Here is a 17,843-nt window from a genome sequence, read left to right as displayed (position 1 = left end):
TGACTGGACATTAGGAGAAGAACAATATGCCAAAGCACTAATTAAATAGAAGTCCTGATCACAGACAATTGATGAGAGATAATCAGCTCTGATGAAGTTACAACGCCGAGCACTGTAATGTAAGTTAAGCAGACAAGTCCATATCAGATAAACTTACCAAAAACTATCGTAATGGAAAGCCCACCGAAAATTAGGAAGAATGACCGAGTTTATGCGGGGCTGTCACAATTTCATGATGTGATAGCTGCCAGTGTGCTGCCCAGCCCTTAGGAGCTAAGGTGGTGTGCTGCCTGTGTCTGCTCCGATTGGGCATCTGACCCGGCTGGGTGGTGTCCACTCTGTCCTAGTTATTAAATCTTTTGACTATAATCTCTGCCTGTGCCCAAACTGAACCATTTGTAGTTCCCTGTGCGAAGGGCCGCACACTTCTGAATGTGGGAGCACTCATGATTCTCTTTCCTTAATTCACCAAAGAGAATCCTCTAATTGCCATTAGATTTTCCCTCAGCGTGAAAAGGAAGGATTTTTGTTGCTGTGGTTCCAGTTGCATCTGAGAGGCTAAGTTATCTACATAACAGAGTGCTGCTGGAGGAGGGGAAAGGAAGGAAAGTCTCGAAGGCTAGGGGTGGAGAAGGTATTTTGGTCAAAGACTTTCAAGAGTCTCTCAGAGTAGCTTTGGGGTGTGAAAGAAAGAAAGAGGAGAGGAGGTTTAATAAATGCTGCTGTGGGCTACACATTTGGGTCTACTTTACCATCTGCTGAGAAACGTGCAGAAAAATGAAATTATTTAAAATGATTTTTGGTTGTTAAATTGGACTTCTTAAATGCATGTATCCGCTAGATTGGTTGTGGTTCACAGGCTGCAGTGGAATTCTGCCACATGATCTTAGAATGTTCCTTGTGCTCTTTCTCATGCTGCACCTTCCCCTCTGGACTGCTTTCCACATTCTAAATCCTACCCCTGCATTTATTTGAAATGCCACCTCATCTGTGAAGTTTTCCTTGATTCTTCTTCCCCCAAAAATGCCCCAAACAATCAAACCGGGTGTAATCATTTCTCTTTTGAAATTTCATAATGATCGCTCTTTTCATCCCTTATGCATTATCATCAAGGCCTGTGGTGTGAACTGGGGCTGCTCAGACGTCCTTATCACAGGAGAAGCCTTCGGCTTTCAGGGCCTGCTACGTTGGTTATCTCCTGTAACTTGGTCCAGGTCCCAAGAGCTGGCTGCTGTTGTCGCCTCATCCATTTTGTTGTCTGTAAATTTATGTCTTCTTAGAAAACCTCTTTTTAAAAATGAAGTTTTGATTAGGTTTTGGAGGAGAGAGTAATTTGAGCATTTAAGTTACTTTAGCCAGAAAACAGGTTATTATAGAAAAGTTTTTAAGGAGCAATTTTGTAGTGAAGAGGGCTAGTTTATGCTTACCTTAAGATGAAGCAACAGGCTAAATATTTAAATAGATTTTAAATGACTCAGAAAATCCTGGGGTGACAACTGCATGATCAATTAAGACTTCAGTTTCTTAATATGGAGCAGGGGTTGGAGATTAGATTAGACAATCTCTGAGATCCATTCTTATCCTTCAGATTCTATGAATCTGTTTGATTATTGGTGGAGATCCAGGTCTTGGTGGGGAGGGACATCCCGTCCCTTCTGAAGCTGGGATCATGCTGGTCTCAGTGGGCGGAGTTGGCCGTGTCTGACCTCATGGGGCTGTACTTGTTCTTTGCTTCTGTTTTCCTCCACAGTGACAACTGAGGAGCCATCTCTTCACACTAAACATTCGCAGACCACAATACAAGCAACCTTAGAAAAGGAAAATGTTCCCAAACTGGCTAGGACGTAAACATAAAATCAAATGCTATTCCCCTCTAAGGATGGAGAGCCAGCAGGCAGACTGGAAATTTGCACACGAACAACTGTTCATTGATCTCCAAACACACTGTCCAAATGGCCTCCCAGGCAGCTGCCACTTTTACGTCCACCATACGGGACGTGGGAACTTCCTTGCCTGAATCCAGGGCCATAGGTCTCCTGGGAGAGCTTTTTCAATTTCATCCCAGGGTTGGTGCCCTGTGGAAACCGAACAACAAAAGGCTGCCAGTCGTTAGAATGAGGCCATCCAGACTACACTCTGGTTTGAGAAGATCCCGCAGAACTCAGCAGGGAGCTTCTGACCTCCAAAGGGAAGCAGAGAAACAAACTGTTAACGAGTAAGATGCTGGATTCCGTGCGAGATCACTACATGGAGAGAGCATTAGCGAGAGTCAGGAAGAACCTAGGAACTAGAAATCCGAATTGTCACTGCCAGGCCGGTCAAAACCACAGACCTTGAAGGCCCTCCAGCTCACTCTCTGCCTTATGTCTAAGCCCATTTCTGGCAAATACCTGCCCTCTTTCAAAGATCATCCGTGATGAAGGTTCTATCACCTTAATCAACACATTCTTGTGTGTGATGTTCTTCTTTAAATCCATTTGAATACTTCCCTTCTGTATCATATCATGACCTTCTGTGTTTTAAAGCCATTTCCTCCTTCTATAGAAAAGATTTCAGATCTCTGACTACGTAGACTTTTGTCTCCTGTCAGACTTTTGTCTCCGGCTCCTAGTGGGTCTGCCTGCCACATTTTGCCAGTCTCTATGCCCTATAAATCTCCACGTTTTTCTGAGTTGTAATTTCATGAAGATCCTTCCATGGCTGATAGGTCTCACTGGCCTAGGAACCAGGAGACCTTGATGCTGGTCCTCTGTGCATCACTGACTCAGCAGGAGTCGGAGAATTCACCTAACTTCCTGCATCAGGTTTGTCACCTGATAAATGAAGTGGGTGGATTAGCTCTCAGGTTCTTTCCTCCTATAGCATCCTGTGACTTCGGATGCTCAGTGGTCTGCTTCCTAGGAAGCACAGGAAAGAAGAGTTTGGTAAGAAGATCTTCGAGGGGACTGGGGGGCTAATGTTGCATTTCAGAAGCCCCCCCCCCGATGTGTCTCCCGAGTATCTTGGAAGACTGCCTGGGGCTGAGCTTGTGGTGATCAAGGGGCTGAGTCTACCCGTTCTGTGGCTTTTCAAGATTTTAGAAGACGACATTGATAAAAAGAGGACGAGGTCATGCACTGTGGAGCAGCTGGCAAGGGCCGTATCAAAGACATCACTCTCGGAACAATTCTTCATTCTCCATCCGTGACTTGCAGGAGTGAGTTGCTCCTGGTCTCAGTCAGTCTCCACCTGTAGCGTATTTTCATTCTCTGAGGTGAACTCAGTAGCTCTTCTCTGAGGGGTATTTTGTAATGACCATGTTTATTATCACTTACTTTTTCATGAGTTCATATCTTATCTTTCCAAGATATGAGGACAAGATGCAAAGATATTTCTTTGTATACACAATGGGACATGGCCTACTGTTTTGTGTATGCTGATTGGTGTGATCAAGAACTTTCTGAAGTTTGGGATAAATTATCCACGAATTGGTTCATAGGAAAACAATTCTTTCCCCTGTCTGTGACTTCTTTTATATAACCTCAATCCTTATGCTAAAGAAGTTGATCTCCAAAATTGTTTTATTACCTTTCTAGATGGTCTGGGTTCATCATTGTGTAAGATACTTACCCCAAATACCTCACAGGACTTTTTATTGTGGAAAATATAGATGGACTTGGGGATTAACTGGCACAGCGTGTAGAAAACACTCTGATAAGCGGCAAGCCTTCATCAAGTGTAAAATATCAGTACTGCACCAGACCGAGGGGTGACCCAGTAACCCTGCTCCCGTCCCCCAGTGTCATGGGTTGGGCAGGATCCTTACCTGTTCTGGAATAGGCTCCTCCTGTCTCCGGCTCTGCTTCCTGCGAGTGTGCCTGCCCGCGGATCTCAGCGCGGACCAGGGGCAGGTCTGCAACGCTGGCAGGAACTTACCTTCGCACTTGAGCAGGAAGAAGTCCGTGCTACGGCTGAAGGAGGCACTGAAGTAGGTGCAGTTGTCCACCAGGTCGCAGGACAGGCACTGCCTGTTGAAGTTGCCCACGGTGTTGGCGCTGGAGGAGCAAGGATCACAGGGCGTGAACTGAGGTGGGGGGAAACAGCCACAGCGGTCAAGATCCAGATCCCCAGCTCCGTATTTCAAGCTGCCTTATTTCTCTCCCACACAAGGGGTTCTGGAGCCCCTGACACTCACCACTGGGCCTCTCTCCCTTCCGTCTCCCTGCTGGAGAGCCCATGAACACCCGGCTCTCTTTTTCCCCTGCTGTGAAGCCTTCCCTGGCCAGAAGACCCCTCCCACTGGTAAGAGCCCTCAGCACTCTCGCTTTATGGGCTGGTGTATGCCTGGTCATCTATGCTTTATTCAGGCCCCGTGCAGGTCCCTGATGTGTGGAGAGGACAGCGTTTGATGTTATTATATAGTACTTTATATCCATGTCTCATCTCTCTGAGGAGATGATCAGCTCTTTGAGGACAGTAGACGTGTTTTCTGTATCTTTGAACTTCTCAGAGGACCTAACACTGGTGAACCACAAGGCAGCAGCTCCAGAAACAGGCTGAATTGATTTCTGGATGCTTCCAAAGCCAATTCTCTCGACAGAGTGAGATGATGAGGTACCACTTCTCACTCAGTGGAGCTGGGAGAGCAGGAATCGATTTGAAGATGTCACCCGGGACCACTCTGACTAAGTATAATTTCATGTCAAGAAGGCCTAAAAGGTGTTTCTAAAAGTTAAAAGATACCAAGCTATCTTTGAATACACCTGGAAGAAGATCCTGTCTGAGCATTTTGTGCGGGAAGGGTCCGCTCTAACCATAGTTTCCAATATGCACCCTGTCTATGGGAGTGAGGATATTTCGAGGGAGAGAGAAGACAGCCTTCTAAGCACATTAGTTAGAGGACAGGGTGGCAGTCTGCCTTGATCACCTTTTATTAATCTGGTGACAGGACTGATCTGAGTTATTCTGGTAGACAGGCCGCGATGAGAAGTCTACAGAGAGAAGCGAGTCTACTACTACGTGGATTCGCAGGAGTTTTCTCCAGCTCCAGAAGGACCTCTCATGCTGGCCCGTATGCTCTGGGCATGTGGCCCAATGGAGGAGAGGGGAGACAGTCGTCCACCTGACAGGGCTTCTCCAGCGTCCCAGCAGTGGGGGAGGGGGAGAACAGGCTACGAGTCACCCGCTCAAGCCCCCAGGTCTACACCGCATGGTGTCTTCTGGAGTGGCCAGTGTGCACGTAGGCAGTAGCCAGCTGCTACCTTCCTTCTAGTGTGGGAAATGTTGAGGAGGTAACAGACTGCCCCGTTTCCCCTCTGCTGTGCTGGCAGAAAGTTCTCAGGGCGAATCCCACTTCAGAACCAAAACTTTCTCTGATGAGAATAGTAACTGGGGCAGTTGACAGGATTTATGCTAAAGAGGGACAGGTTCTGGAAAAAACCTCCTCCTTCTCCCAGGATTCAGAGGTCACCCTTCCTGTGCCTTCTTTGAGATTACGAAACTCGACCAACGTCACACAGCAAGCTAGCCGTGACACGGAGATGGCAGAACCAGCCTCCTGCCCCCAGTCCACCGGCACAGTCCCAAACCAGGCTTTCCCTCCTGTAACAACCCAGCTGAGAATAATCCCTCCAAGTCAGTAATTGAATAAAGGTGGAAAGGAAAGACTGTTACAAGTCCCCCAGTTACCAAGAGGAGAAAATAAGTGAGGGGGAAATTCAATTAGACAAAAGCAGAAAAATAAAATCAAGCTTCAAATTTGGTGGCCTCCGCATTTTTGTTATTTCTCTTCAGACTTTATAGCTACTCATCTGTGGTGGGGGTTCTTCTTTGCTGCCTCCTAACGTACCGCTGAAAGGTGCAGTTGTGCCACACCCCGCCACCCTCCCGAGGGGGAGCCGCCACGTGCAGGGGAGGAGGCCCACATACCTGTAGAGCTGGCGTCTCCTCGGCAGGTCTTCCGTGCTGAGGAAGTAGCTGCAAAGACCAGCAGGTGCACAGGAGTTAGCAGGCTCCAGGCAGGTTTGCATTTCACATACCAGGCTCTCCCTGCACGGACACTTCTCGGGGACTCCCACCCTTCAGCGGCCTATAGCGAGCAATTCTCCCGCTCAGGTCCAGCTACACATGCGGTGGGGCTGGAGGCAGCCACACTCCCACACCCACGTGCTGAGGGACACGCCAGCACAGACCTCTGCTGGCCCCTGGTGTCTCCTGCATCGGCCTGCAGGGCTCTGCTATCGGGCAAGGGATGGTGGTGTACACCTGGATCTGGAGGCGGGAATTTCTTTACAAGGTTATTAACCTTCTGGAGGGCAAGGACCGAGAACCCGTAACACAAATACAGGCATAGAGCCTGGATCAACAACTCCTGTTGGCCAATTTTCACCTGGGACCCCGAATGTGGAAGAAACCTCGAGACGCTAAGAGAGATAGACGAGGTCCCCTGTGCCATAGTCTGCGCTCAGCGGGTATATAATTTGACTGAAAAATAACGGATGTGTCCCGGTCAGCAGTGAGATGGGCCCTGGGGCTGTAAGTTGCCAGCTACGTGGTCTGATTCTCACTTACATCTTATTCCGCTTCTCGTCGTAGGACAGGATCTTGGTCACGTCCCAGTCCCCGGAGGTGATGGACTGTATGTTGTCATTGCTGCTGTTGGGCTGGAACACACAGACAGGACATGGAGGAGAGAGAGAGCTGGAGCCTGGCTTTGCTTCTTAATCCCGGAGCCCCTCAGACAGGAGGCAGCGAGGGGTGGTGAGCCTCTCTGGGCGGGGGGGCGGGGGGGGTTCCGTCTGCCCCACCTCACCTGGTCCTCTCCTCTGAGGCTGGCTGAGATCCAGCCTCTTCCACAAGGCCTCGCTGAACACCCCCAGGCCACAGCCCTCTTCCCTTCTCTGAATTTGAGCAATGGGGAGAATCACATAGTCCACGTCTGTGGTACTTATCAACTGGTACCTCGATCGCCAGTTACTTCCACCACAACACGTGCATCAGAAGAGAACCAATGCTTCATTGCTGCTGATACTGTTCCTTTACTCCACTAATTAGTGAAGTTATTATAGGGAGATGAGGAAGGAGGAAAGAAAAATATGGGGAAGTGGATGAAACAGGGCAAGGATATGGGGAGAAAAAGCATGAAGGACGGAAGGAAACATTCTGGCTCTTCTGTCATTCTCTGCCATCGTTTACAAGGACGGTTTGAAACCCTTTTATTGAGTGTTGCACGTTGCACACACACTGCCTCTCCCTAAGTGCCTCCCGGAGTAGAATAATTAAGACAATAAATCAGAACAGAAGGAGAGAGACACGACTGTTTCGACAGGAACGATGATTTGAAATAGGGTGTGGAGACGCCAAGGTGTGAGCCACAGGCTGGCTGTTCTGGACAGCAGGTGCCCCAGGAGGCGGGTGCTAATCGAATGGTGATTCAATTGGGTGAAGGGCCCAAGACAAACAGTGTGGGGACTTGGGGACCACAGAAATAGAAGTCTTGGGAGAAGGGAGAGCCTGTGGGGAGCAGGGGATTCTAGAAGGCAGCAGGGACCCGAGGGGCTCCTGGGAGGTTGGTGCCCTTCTGGGCAGCAGTGAGGGACTTGCTTCCAGCTGGAACTCTTCACAGGGTACTCAGCAAATGCTGGTCACGTGGATGAATTCAGAGATGGGGCTGAGTGAAAACCCAGGAACATCTTCAAATCTTGATTAAAGTGATCCAAAATGAGAAAACATAGGAATCTGGGGCTACAGCATGAAGACCACAGGAATAAACAGATGAACACGAGCCAGTCTGCAGACAGTCTGTAAGTTGTGTAATGAATGTGTTGACAACTACAGTATCTGTGGCTGAGCCTCTGAGTAAACATGATCCCCATCACAGAGTCATAGCCCAGTCTCTGGTCCTGTTCCATCAAAGCTGCTCTTACGTTGGACATTCTTGGAATTTTTCCTTTGAATTGCGTTTTGGGGTATATATTATAAATATGAGACTTCTACTTTACATCCACAGAACATTTTTGATCACTTTTTTTAAATCAAATTTTATTCACCTGCTCTTATCCCAAATAATTTCAGACTGCTTCACAAATGGAATCTACATACCAAGGATGAGGGTTGTAATCATGGAAATGCCAAACTCCCTCTCTTCCTTCTTCCTAAGGGCAGAGACCTCCGAAAGTCTAGTGCTGGGGTAGCATCCCTCGAGTAGGTGGGCGGGCTCCCTGGGGTGACTGCTTTGCAGGAGGAGACAGAGTTCACTGGGCTGTCTTAAGCTGTGAAATTCTCTGCTCAGTGGCGTTCAGCTCTTAACCCACCAGACCCCAGAATCAGGTCAGTGACAGTTGGTAGCAGCGTCGTAATAGGATAACATCTGCATTTGGCTAAAAGTGGAAGTGGGATGCCTTGGGAGGCTGGTCCATGGGGGAGCCATGAGTGCACTGGGCCCCGGCCTCGAGGAGAGTGTACGGGGTCACCCCAGCAGACAGGGAGGAAAGGCTGACGAGCACAGGATGGTCACACAAAGTAGTCGACACAAGCCCTCGGCTCATACCCAACAGTGGATGCCGGTTTCCTCTGATATTGTGAGAAGCGTCATTCGTATTTTTGAGCGATAATAGAAAGGGCAAACGCGACTGCTACCCTGATCAGAACCTTGGACTTTATGAATGCCCCATTCTGCCCCACCTTGGGGAACCTACCTTCTAGTTAAGTACCCAGGGTTTGCTCTGGGGACCTTGAAGATGACAAGTGCACTCAGAGCGCTCAGCCACTAGGGGCCGTCACCAACACAGCAAAACAGTTTTGGAAACCAGCAGGATTTACCTGGGACGAAGACACGGTGATGTGATAAAATTTTCCTTGTCCTCCCTGCGGGATGGCTCTGACGAAGAAAAACTTTCGGCCATCCTTGGAGAACACCGGTTCTTCATTCTGTGGACGAAAGCAATCCATGAAGTCTACAAAAAGCTTCCTTTTGGGTTGAAGAGGTTGAACCAGGATAAATTACATTTTGAGATACATTTTCTATGTAATTTCTAATGAGAGATGCGGTTGAGAGAATAAACGCTGTGTGGGGCCTTTTCTTTCCTTGGGAACCATGAGTCAAACCTTCAGATTTCGAAGAGGAATAATGAGGGATTCAGAGGCGACAGCCTGAGCAGAGGCAGATGAAAAGGCATCCCTCAGTTTATAAAGCACCAGCGAAGGGATGGGGCCTGTGTGTGCCCCCCTGCTCAGCAGAGAGCAGGCGCTCAGCCCTCAGACAGCGCGGTGCAGGGCTTCCCCTTCCCTGCGGCCTGCTGAAACCAAGGAGTAGTGCACGATTTCTCCAGGGGCATTTGCTATACATCATGAAGAACACAATTCTGAACAATCACAAACCTGATTTTGCCTAAAAAAAAAAAATGAAATCTATTCTTTTAATCCTGGCTTTTGTTCTTTTATTTAATAGAATCCATCTCACACTGAATAGCCCACCAAGAAGATAAGAAAAAAAAAAAAAAAAAGAAAGAAACAGCGAACAAGCACAGACTGTATACATCTTAAAATGTAGGTGAGCGACAACGGTCCTCCCGGGAACTCGCTGTGCTCGTTACATAGCTCCCAACTAGAGGGGAGTTCCACTCGGGCTTGCACCAGATGCACGTGTTTGCTTGCATCTACTGTCGTTTTTGCCTGGAAACAAAATCAGCATTCCCAGTTTTTCCTGGGGGAAGGAATTCCAGGCTGGATTCAAAGCCAAGACCTGCAGCGAGTGGCCGCCATCTCAGCCCGGCTCCCCAAAGTTGAGCAGCCCCTGCTCAGCCCCAGCCAGCCCCCGGGAAGGGCGAAAAGGGATTTTGCTACGGCGGCATCTCAGCCTCTCTGAAGCTCCAGTTTGCAAGTTTCCACCCGTGAACACCAATTAGTTGGCTCCGATATACATTTTCTGATTCAAGGAGCTCCACGCTAAGGCAGGATGAGAACAAATGGTAAATAAACCCCAGCTGGCATAAGGAAAACGCATTTCCCTGCTGTGAATGAGTACATGCAAATATGATATGCCCAGAGAAATAAATCAACATGTGATTAAAATGACATTTAATCTTCATGAATATTTGCAATAAAATGAAACCTTTAATCTGCAAATATTTATTTTTCTATTTAGAGTTGGAAGCATGGTATTTAAATGTAGAGGAAATGGAAAAACCAGCAGTAAATTTAGCTTTTAAAATGCACTTCTATTTGCCAACTGCAGGACAGATACTGCAATGTTGCCTCAGTTTTCTGGGGAAATGTTTGCACCTTTGGCAGAGAAAAATACTCTGAATAAATATAATAAATAATTAATTCTGGCCAGAAGCACTGTTTTAATACTGAGAAGGCCTCAATCACTTTAACGCCATTTTTACATTGAGCCATGGAACATTCCACGGTAGGCAGGCAGAGCACCAGTCTTTGAGCCTCTCTGCGACTTGGTTTCTCGTGTAATCAATATATTTTTAGTGAAAAAGTGTAATGATTTTTGACTAGGAGACCTGGATTTTAATCGTGGTTCTGACTCTCATGGATTTGGGGGAAAGTGTTTCTAGTCTCTTGGGATAACAGAGAATTTATCATACAATACGCCTGGTTTCCCCACTCCCATTCAGAGCAGATTTGTGAAGAAGGAGTCCTTTTTATTGGTGAGAGATTCTTTGTGACTTATTTGTAGCATTCTGCCAATTCTTTCCATGGTTCAGATACACTCACATTGTCCAATCATCCAGCCTGAATTTTGAAATCACAAAACCAAAATTCTGGTTAAGGAAGACAGACTGTCGGAAACTGACCTATGCGACTGCCTCTTCAACCATGACGATAGGTTCCAGGGTTCTACATCAAATGGCGATGGTCCTGGTGCAGGGCCCCCAGTGGATTTGCATCAGGACCAACTTTGCAAGGTCATGGGGTGTGATGGGGTATACTTTTGGTGGGGGAACTGCCTATTTCTGGAATATTCCTAGAGGAGAGGGGACTTGGTGGGTCTCCATCCATGGGACACATGTACACATGGCCTCTTCTTGTTGGCTCAGGGAGTCTCTGTGGGGATCCATGTTGGGGCCTCAGAAGGAGATGGGAGGAAAAGACAGGGGGGTGGAGGCTCAGATGGATGGCCCCAGCATCACTCCAGCTCACCCTCACTTCCCTGGCAACGAGTAATCAGAGGACTGGTTGATCTAAGCGGATTGGGTCTCCCCGAGGTTAGTAGGATTTCCCAGACTCCAGTCTTCTCCTCAAATGACACTGCACCCTGGGCCAGCTGGGTCGAGCATCTGTGAATCCTTTGAGGTGGATGGGCCTGCAGTGGCAGTCAACAGCTTCACTGGCACCAGACAGCGAACTTAAAAAAGTTCCTAACTCGCTCTCCAGGACCTCCGGTATCTTGAAGGATGTGGAGACAGTATGGATTATTTTTGAAAAATACAGTCCATGAATTCCTTTATGAAAAATCTCTTCAAAAGGAATGTCACGAGAAATTGTTGACACCAGATTTTCCTCCTGACCATGGAGTTCAAGGGAACAGAAGCTAGAGGCACACACTGAGAGGGTGGGATTGCGCCCACCTAGTGGGGGTGGCTGGGAACTGGGGCTGGTAGTTGGATCTGACCAGGAAAAGCACTATCTGAGAGGAATCAATTCCTTTATAGGACATAACATCTTCAACTCCAGAGAGCAGTATGTATTTTTCAATGGCTGTTTTTAATGTTAGCTATTTGCTTAGTAAATGCTTTAAAGTTCACATTTTTAAAGTGTAAGGATTATACTTTTACTTTATGCTACTTTTTAAGTGCTGACTTGATTTTGCTTGTAAAGATCTGGTTTCCCAAATCACATCCACGCTGTCTGTCCAGTGCTTTGCTGGGGTTCTCACGTGGGCAACGAGATGCGTGGTCAGTAAATACAGAAAAGTCTCGGTGATGACGTGTGTGTGGTCCCTCTGCAGAGCTGACGAAGAGGCGTGCAAAAGGGGACAGCGCCACGGCATCCAAATTACTGACCGCCAGCCAGGCGCTGGGCTCCCGTGTGAGTGCCCCTGACGGGGATACAGGGAAGTGGCTTGACCCCTCTGACCCTGGCCTGCCAACAGCCCCCCGTAAAGAAACAAGCCTGGTGGGGCCAGCCCGGTGGCTTAGCGGTTAAGTGCGCGCACTCCGCTACTGGCGGCCAGGGTTCGGATCCCGGGCGCGCACTGAAGCACCACTTGTCGGGCCATGCTGAGGCCGCGTCCCACATACAGCAACTAGCAGGATGTGCAGCTACGACATACAACTATCTACTGGGCCTTTGGGGAGAAAAAGGGGGAAAAAAAAGGGGAGAAGGATTGGCAATGATGTTAGCTCAGGGCCGGTCTTCCTCAGCAAAAAGAGGAGGATGGGCATGGATGTTAGCTCAGGGCTGATCTTCCTCACAAAAAAAAAAAAGAAAAGAAAAGAAAAAAGAAACAAGCCTGGGCTGCTTTGGCAAGTTCATCCCTCACCTCTTCCCACTCAGTACAAATTCTGCACACGACATAACGCCCAGTCCCAGCCCTGCCACCTCCGTGTCCCACGCTGTTTTCTCTGCTCCCAGCCCCGCCAACGGCTAACATTTAAACACATTTTCTGAGCATATTTTAGGATTATTCTCGTTTGCCACACTTTGGAATTCATGTGCACCTTCATCTCCCTTTCTACACTTGACACTTTTGAGAACTGCTGCTCTAGCGGATTCATTTCTTTAAAAGTTGAGGTGAAGTTCACATAACACAAAATAAAACATTTTAATAAAAGTGAACAATTCAGTGGCATTTAGCACATCCACAATGTTGTGCAACCACCATCTCTATCTAGTTCCAAAATATTTCCATCACCCCCAAAAAACCCCGTATCCAGTAAGCTGTTACTCCCCATTCCTCTCTCCCCCTAGCCCTTGACAACCACCAAATAGCTTTCTGTGAATTCATCTATTCTGGATATTTCACTTAAATAGAATTGTACAATGGGTGGCCTTTTGTGTCTGGCTCCTTTCACTTAGCAGCATATCCACAATGGCCAAAAGGTAGAAACAAACCAAATGTCCATCAACAGATGAACAAATTATCATATATCCATACAGTGGAATATTATTCAGCCATGAAAAGGAAGGATCTTCTCACACATGCTACAACATATGCTCAGTGGAAGTAGCTGATTCATTTCTGAAACCCACAAAGCCTAGCATGGTGCCTGGTATGATCCATAAATACTAGTTGAACGGATGACTATATAGGTAACAGTTATTTTTTCTGGTCCTTTCATTTCAATCTCTTTGGCATTTTGTTTGATATAAAAGGAGCACCGTAATATTACTTTTGATATTTGTGCTTATATCGTTCATTGGTCCAGGTGGCATTCAAGAGCTTCCCGGCATAATTCTTGCATAATCCCAGCATAACTTCCCAGCTACTATTGTAGGTTTCCCAAGCCCTCTCTCATTCTTGATATTTCTTATCTTGGACTTGGCACCCAAACTGGTAGACAGGAAAACAGAAGTGGCCATTGGGGCCATTCCCCCTCTGGAGAAGATGGCATGGAGCAGAAAAAGGACGCATTTAAAAGGAATAGTGTTCCTTTACGAGGCTGCCACCCCAAGATAATTGACAGAAGGCTGGGACACATTGCTAATTCCACAGATTAAAGAAGTGTACGCCAGTCAGAGTTGCTGGAACGCTCTTGGAGAGCCGTTGTTGAGAGTTGTACGGTCCAACTTCAGTTAATTACCATAAACGGAATCCATCACATCAGTAAAGAAGCACACCTGCGCCCTCTCCACCATAAATCTTGAGACTCAAATCTGGTGTGATTTTTCCCACAGAATTTTCAGACAATTTCCATCCCATTAGGTAGTATAAGAAGGAAGTAAGTGTTGAAAACTTTCTCAACTGTTCTTTCTAATGTCAGGGTGTGGAATGAGACAAAAAGAACTGAAGGAAGAAAATACCCGTGCTGAGAGTTTTATTTTTGAAGTAAGTTTAATTTTTTTTTTTTTTTGGTCACAGAGTGAGTTATTGTAGGCCTCTCCTGAGATCTTCTAATCTCAAGCCCTTGGAGCCCATTTGACGTGCATTTCTTCTCTGAGTTAGGGACGGCGAACCCAGGGATGGTTTTGAAGTCAGTTCCGAAGAAGGTTCATGCTGAATCACAGCGGAGTCTACTTCAGATGAGACATCATGAAACCACGCTGAGAAAAACAGGAGTCTCAGCCACATTTTCGTTTTCTTTTACCATAGTAGGTTCTATCCAGGCAAGTTTTATGGACTCATCATTTTTAATTTACTGAACGGACATCATCTAACTGAGAACTGAAGTCTTACCAAACACTGTATGTTCTCAAGAGCAGTGATTCTCAGGCCACCTTCCGTGGAGCTCTCCGACTCTCCAGCAGTGCTCAGGGGCCATGGAGGGGAGCAAGGGCCAGACAGCGCTGAGCAGCCTGCCCAGCTCACTAGAGCCACACACATTATGTGCCTCCTTGGGGATTCCCGTAGGATTTAATGTGAGAAGCTGTTCTGTTGTTGTAAAGGCTCTGAAAGCCACCATGGCAGTGGTTCTGGTGGCGGGTGTAGGCGCAGAATGTGGGAACTCGAATGTAGAATAGTTACCTGTCTGTGGAGCCAGGCTTCACTTTCATCCTCGTGTTTCTGAAATGAAATAAAAGCATTAGAGAAAGGATTTTTTGCGTGTATTGTGTCTGTGACCAACAGTGCAGAAACAGTTTGATTCCCCTCCATGGCAGCTGCGTGAGCACAGACAGCGCTGTGGCTCAGAAAGGAGCCCATCCCCGGCTCTCCTCTTCGACTTGTACTATGGCTCAGAGCTGAACACAAACGTCCCTGAACAGGAAAAATGTCACTCTCCCCAGCAACGAGGACAAATCCATGGCAGGTAGGAATCCTTTGGAAGACAGTACACTTCTACCATTTGATGTTCATTTCTGACCACACACATGTCCATCAGATGGTCACCACTGACCAGGCACATGTCCATTAGATGGTCAGCTCTGACCAGACACGTGCTCATTAAAAGGCAAACCTCAGATGCTACATTGTTTTAGGAATTCTTGTGTGTGTGCGTGCGGCCGTGAGCAAGAGTGTGTGGACGTGTAATAAATTTCCAGTTCACAGCTTTGAGAAACAATCCTGGTAGACCACAACATTAAAAGTGGTTAAAATGTATATGAAAAGTAGACCTCACAGAACCATGGAGAAAGACACATAATGGAAGACAAAACCAAGCCAACGGCCAAACACCAAGATGTAGCTATTCAGCACAGGCGGCCCCCAAGGTGCAGTGGAGCTGTCCCTGGTGCTGATCTGGCCTCCAGCCGCCCGAGGGCAGCGGCTCTTTTACCTGCGGACTATTGGCAGTGGAGTTTCTGTTGCTGGAACTCATAAGATCAGGGCACAGGTAAGAGAAGACGTAGAATATGAGCAATTCCCAGCTTCCTAGCTGTGTGTTCACTCTTTCCTTCCACCCTCTCGAGCAAGCCCATCAGAATAAGCTGGAATCTGCTCTAAGTCATGCTAACAGATAAGGCAAATCACTAACCCACCTGAGAACATCAGTCTCAGTAACAGCTCCCTGCCACTCACCTCAAAACCATATTCAGGCAGCAGCGTGAGGGCTACAGTTTCAGGGCCTGCCAAGTCACAGCAGAGCTGCTTTGCAAGGCTTTTCCCTCCTCAGAGGGGAAATAAAAATTTAGAGTCAAAGAAGAGTTTCTGAAAGACCTACCTGGATTTATTAATTGACTTTGATTTTTTTTTTTTACCCCACACTAGGAGATCTGCCTCTTGTGGCTAGACCTAGAAGTGTGGAAGATGGAGCCCGCAGGGTGGAGGGTGGGCCACTGCGGGACCTGGAGGCAATGGGTGGGTTGCTCACTCACTTTGCACGGTTGCCAGGCCTTTCTTCACGTTTTCACTCTTTCTTTGCTCCCTCTGTGCATTTCACTTTCATTTTGTCTTCCCTACCTTCTCCTCCTCTACACATCAAGTCAGCCCGAGGCCCCCAGGAACATTGCCCCAGGGGGCCCCAGGGGGCCGACTGGCTATGGTCCGGCGGAGGACAGAGCTGCTGAAATGGAGCACGGCAGGTTGCAGAGCAGGCTCCACCCGGGTCCTGGGGCCTAGGGCAGTCCCTTCCCCTCTCTGAGCATTAACTGGAAAATGAAGAGAAAGCTCCTTGATGAAACAGCAGTGGGCATGGATAAAGGGAAATAACGTCTATGAACTGCGGAGGGCAGATGGTGTGAGGCACAGAATGGATTAGCCCTGAGTTTTGTAGCAGTTGTTAGTTCATCCACAAGGTGGCACCAAAACAGAGACCTGGACGCATGTTGCCACCTTGACTAGCAAGTAGCTAAGCGGTGGTTTGTCTACAGTGACCAAATCCAAACGGCTCGAAGGTGACCTTGATGCCGCCTTGGGTGCTTCCTGCCTTTGGTTCTTGCCCCCCGCCCCGTACCTTTGTGCAGACCCCAGTGGTGGCGTCGCAGAGAGTGAGGATGGACACGTTCTGCGCCCTGCTCAGCCAGTTCACGGCGACCTTGGTGCTGGTGGCCCATTTCACCATTGTGATGTAGTACTCCCTGAGAACACACAAACGCACAGAATTAGCAGGTTTGCAGGACCCACGGGAGCCAGGAGCTGGGCACATCCCAGCCCTGGACGCCGGGGCCAAGGACTAGGGGGTGTGGGGGATGATGGAGACGTCCCGCGAGGCTCTGAAATGGGATTTCTCAGGAACGTTCACAGACAATGAACTCCGATGGGAGCTGGGTCACTAACACGCTGGAATAAGCCACACAGAACTGTGTTCTTGTTGAGCGATTCCCTCAGGGTTGTATGTAAAGAGCACGTGGCCAGCAGCCAGCTGTTCCGTCCACCGAGGGTGATGCGTTTGGGTTCTGCTTCGCGGGTTTTACAAGCCACGCTGTGGCTGACACTGTCCCACTGACGATTTTCATTTCACAGCCCAGGGCAAATGCACTTCATGCTACCGGAAGCAGCGAGGAGGTCCCATGGGAGGCAGAGAGAGCAAGAACCAGGAAGGGCTGGGAGAGCGCGGCACCCAAAGTGTGTAAAATGCTATAAAAACACCCCAGGCCACGCTGAGAAAGGCTCTATTCTCCTTTTCCCTCTCCTGGAAGGACAAAATACCCAGGGATGTTCTCTGGCCAATTAGGGAAACTGGTTCACGGCTCTGGCCATCAGGCGGGCTTGGTCTGATGTCCTCGATGTCATTCGCCTGCTTTTACCCAAACCTGAAAGTACCACAGTGTCTGCACCACCCTATACCGAGCACAAGGGGTACTGGGGCTCCTGGTAATTAATTCAATTACCCAGGGCCCTCCAAAAATGGGCTTTTTAGGTGGAAAATGTACATTTAAGAGGAAGAAGGAAATGTCAAAAAAGTGCACAGAAAGAATATCCTCAGATGAATTCCAAGAATGTTCCAGAGGCCAGTGAACATGTGTTCCATTGCCTACCCCATCTCTATCTATAATGAGATCTATTGTTCAGAATGATTACCCTGTGGTCTTACAAGATCCTTTATCACCGAAGACGGCAGCACATTCACCAGACAGTTCCTAGCAAGCTGGGAAGGGGCCTGAGTACATTTAATAATTATTTTCAACAGAAACCTAAATAGCCAGGTGCTTTGAACTAAGTGTCAGTTAACCAGGAGATTAAACTGCTGTGTCCCCTATTTCTCCAGTCTGCCTGCTAATCGAAGTTTTTAATAACTTAACCTAAGTCAAGAGCGTGCAGTCAACAGGACGGTGAAGTTCTCTGACTTGGCTGGAGGGCAGGCCCGGGAACGGCT

At 48.0% G+C, this 17,843-nt stretch overlaps 1 protein-coding gene across 1 annotated transcript in view; it reads right to left on the bottom strand.

Moving 5' to 3' along the window:
• DPP6 (dipeptidyl peptidase like 6) overlaps positions 1–17,843 on the bottom strand; it is a 517,278-nt gene that overhangs the window by 70,483 nt on the left and 428,952 nt on the right. Inside the window, exons 11-16 of the mRNA XM_058533884.1 lie at positions 16,482–16,605; positions 14,618–14,656; positions 8,800–8,907; positions 6,550–6,641; positions 5,908–5,955; positions 3,916–4,034 (exon numbers count right to left, since the gene is read on the bottom strand). Of these exons, the coding sequence (XP_058389867.1) occupies positions 3,916–4,034; positions 5,908–5,955; positions 6,550–6,641; positions 8,800–8,907; positions 14,618–14,656; positions 16,482–16,605 (530 nt within the window). The remainder of the gene's footprint in view (positions 1–3,915; positions 4,035–5,907; positions 5,956–6,549; positions 6,642–8,799; positions 8,908–14,617; positions 14,657–16,481; positions 16,606–17,843) is intronic.

Source organism: Diceros bicornis, chromosome 3 (genome assembly GCF_020826845.1).
Source record: "Diceros bicornis minor isolate mBicDic1 chromosome 3, mDicBic1.mat.cur, whole genome shotgun sequence".
Taxonomy (NCBI): domain Eukaryota; kingdom Metazoa; phylum Chordata; class Mammalia; order Perissodactyla; family Rhinocerotidae; genus Diceros; species Diceros bicornis.
The sequence above is the reverse complement of the archived record's forward strand: the minus strand, read 5'-3'. Positions and strand labels throughout refer to the sequence as shown.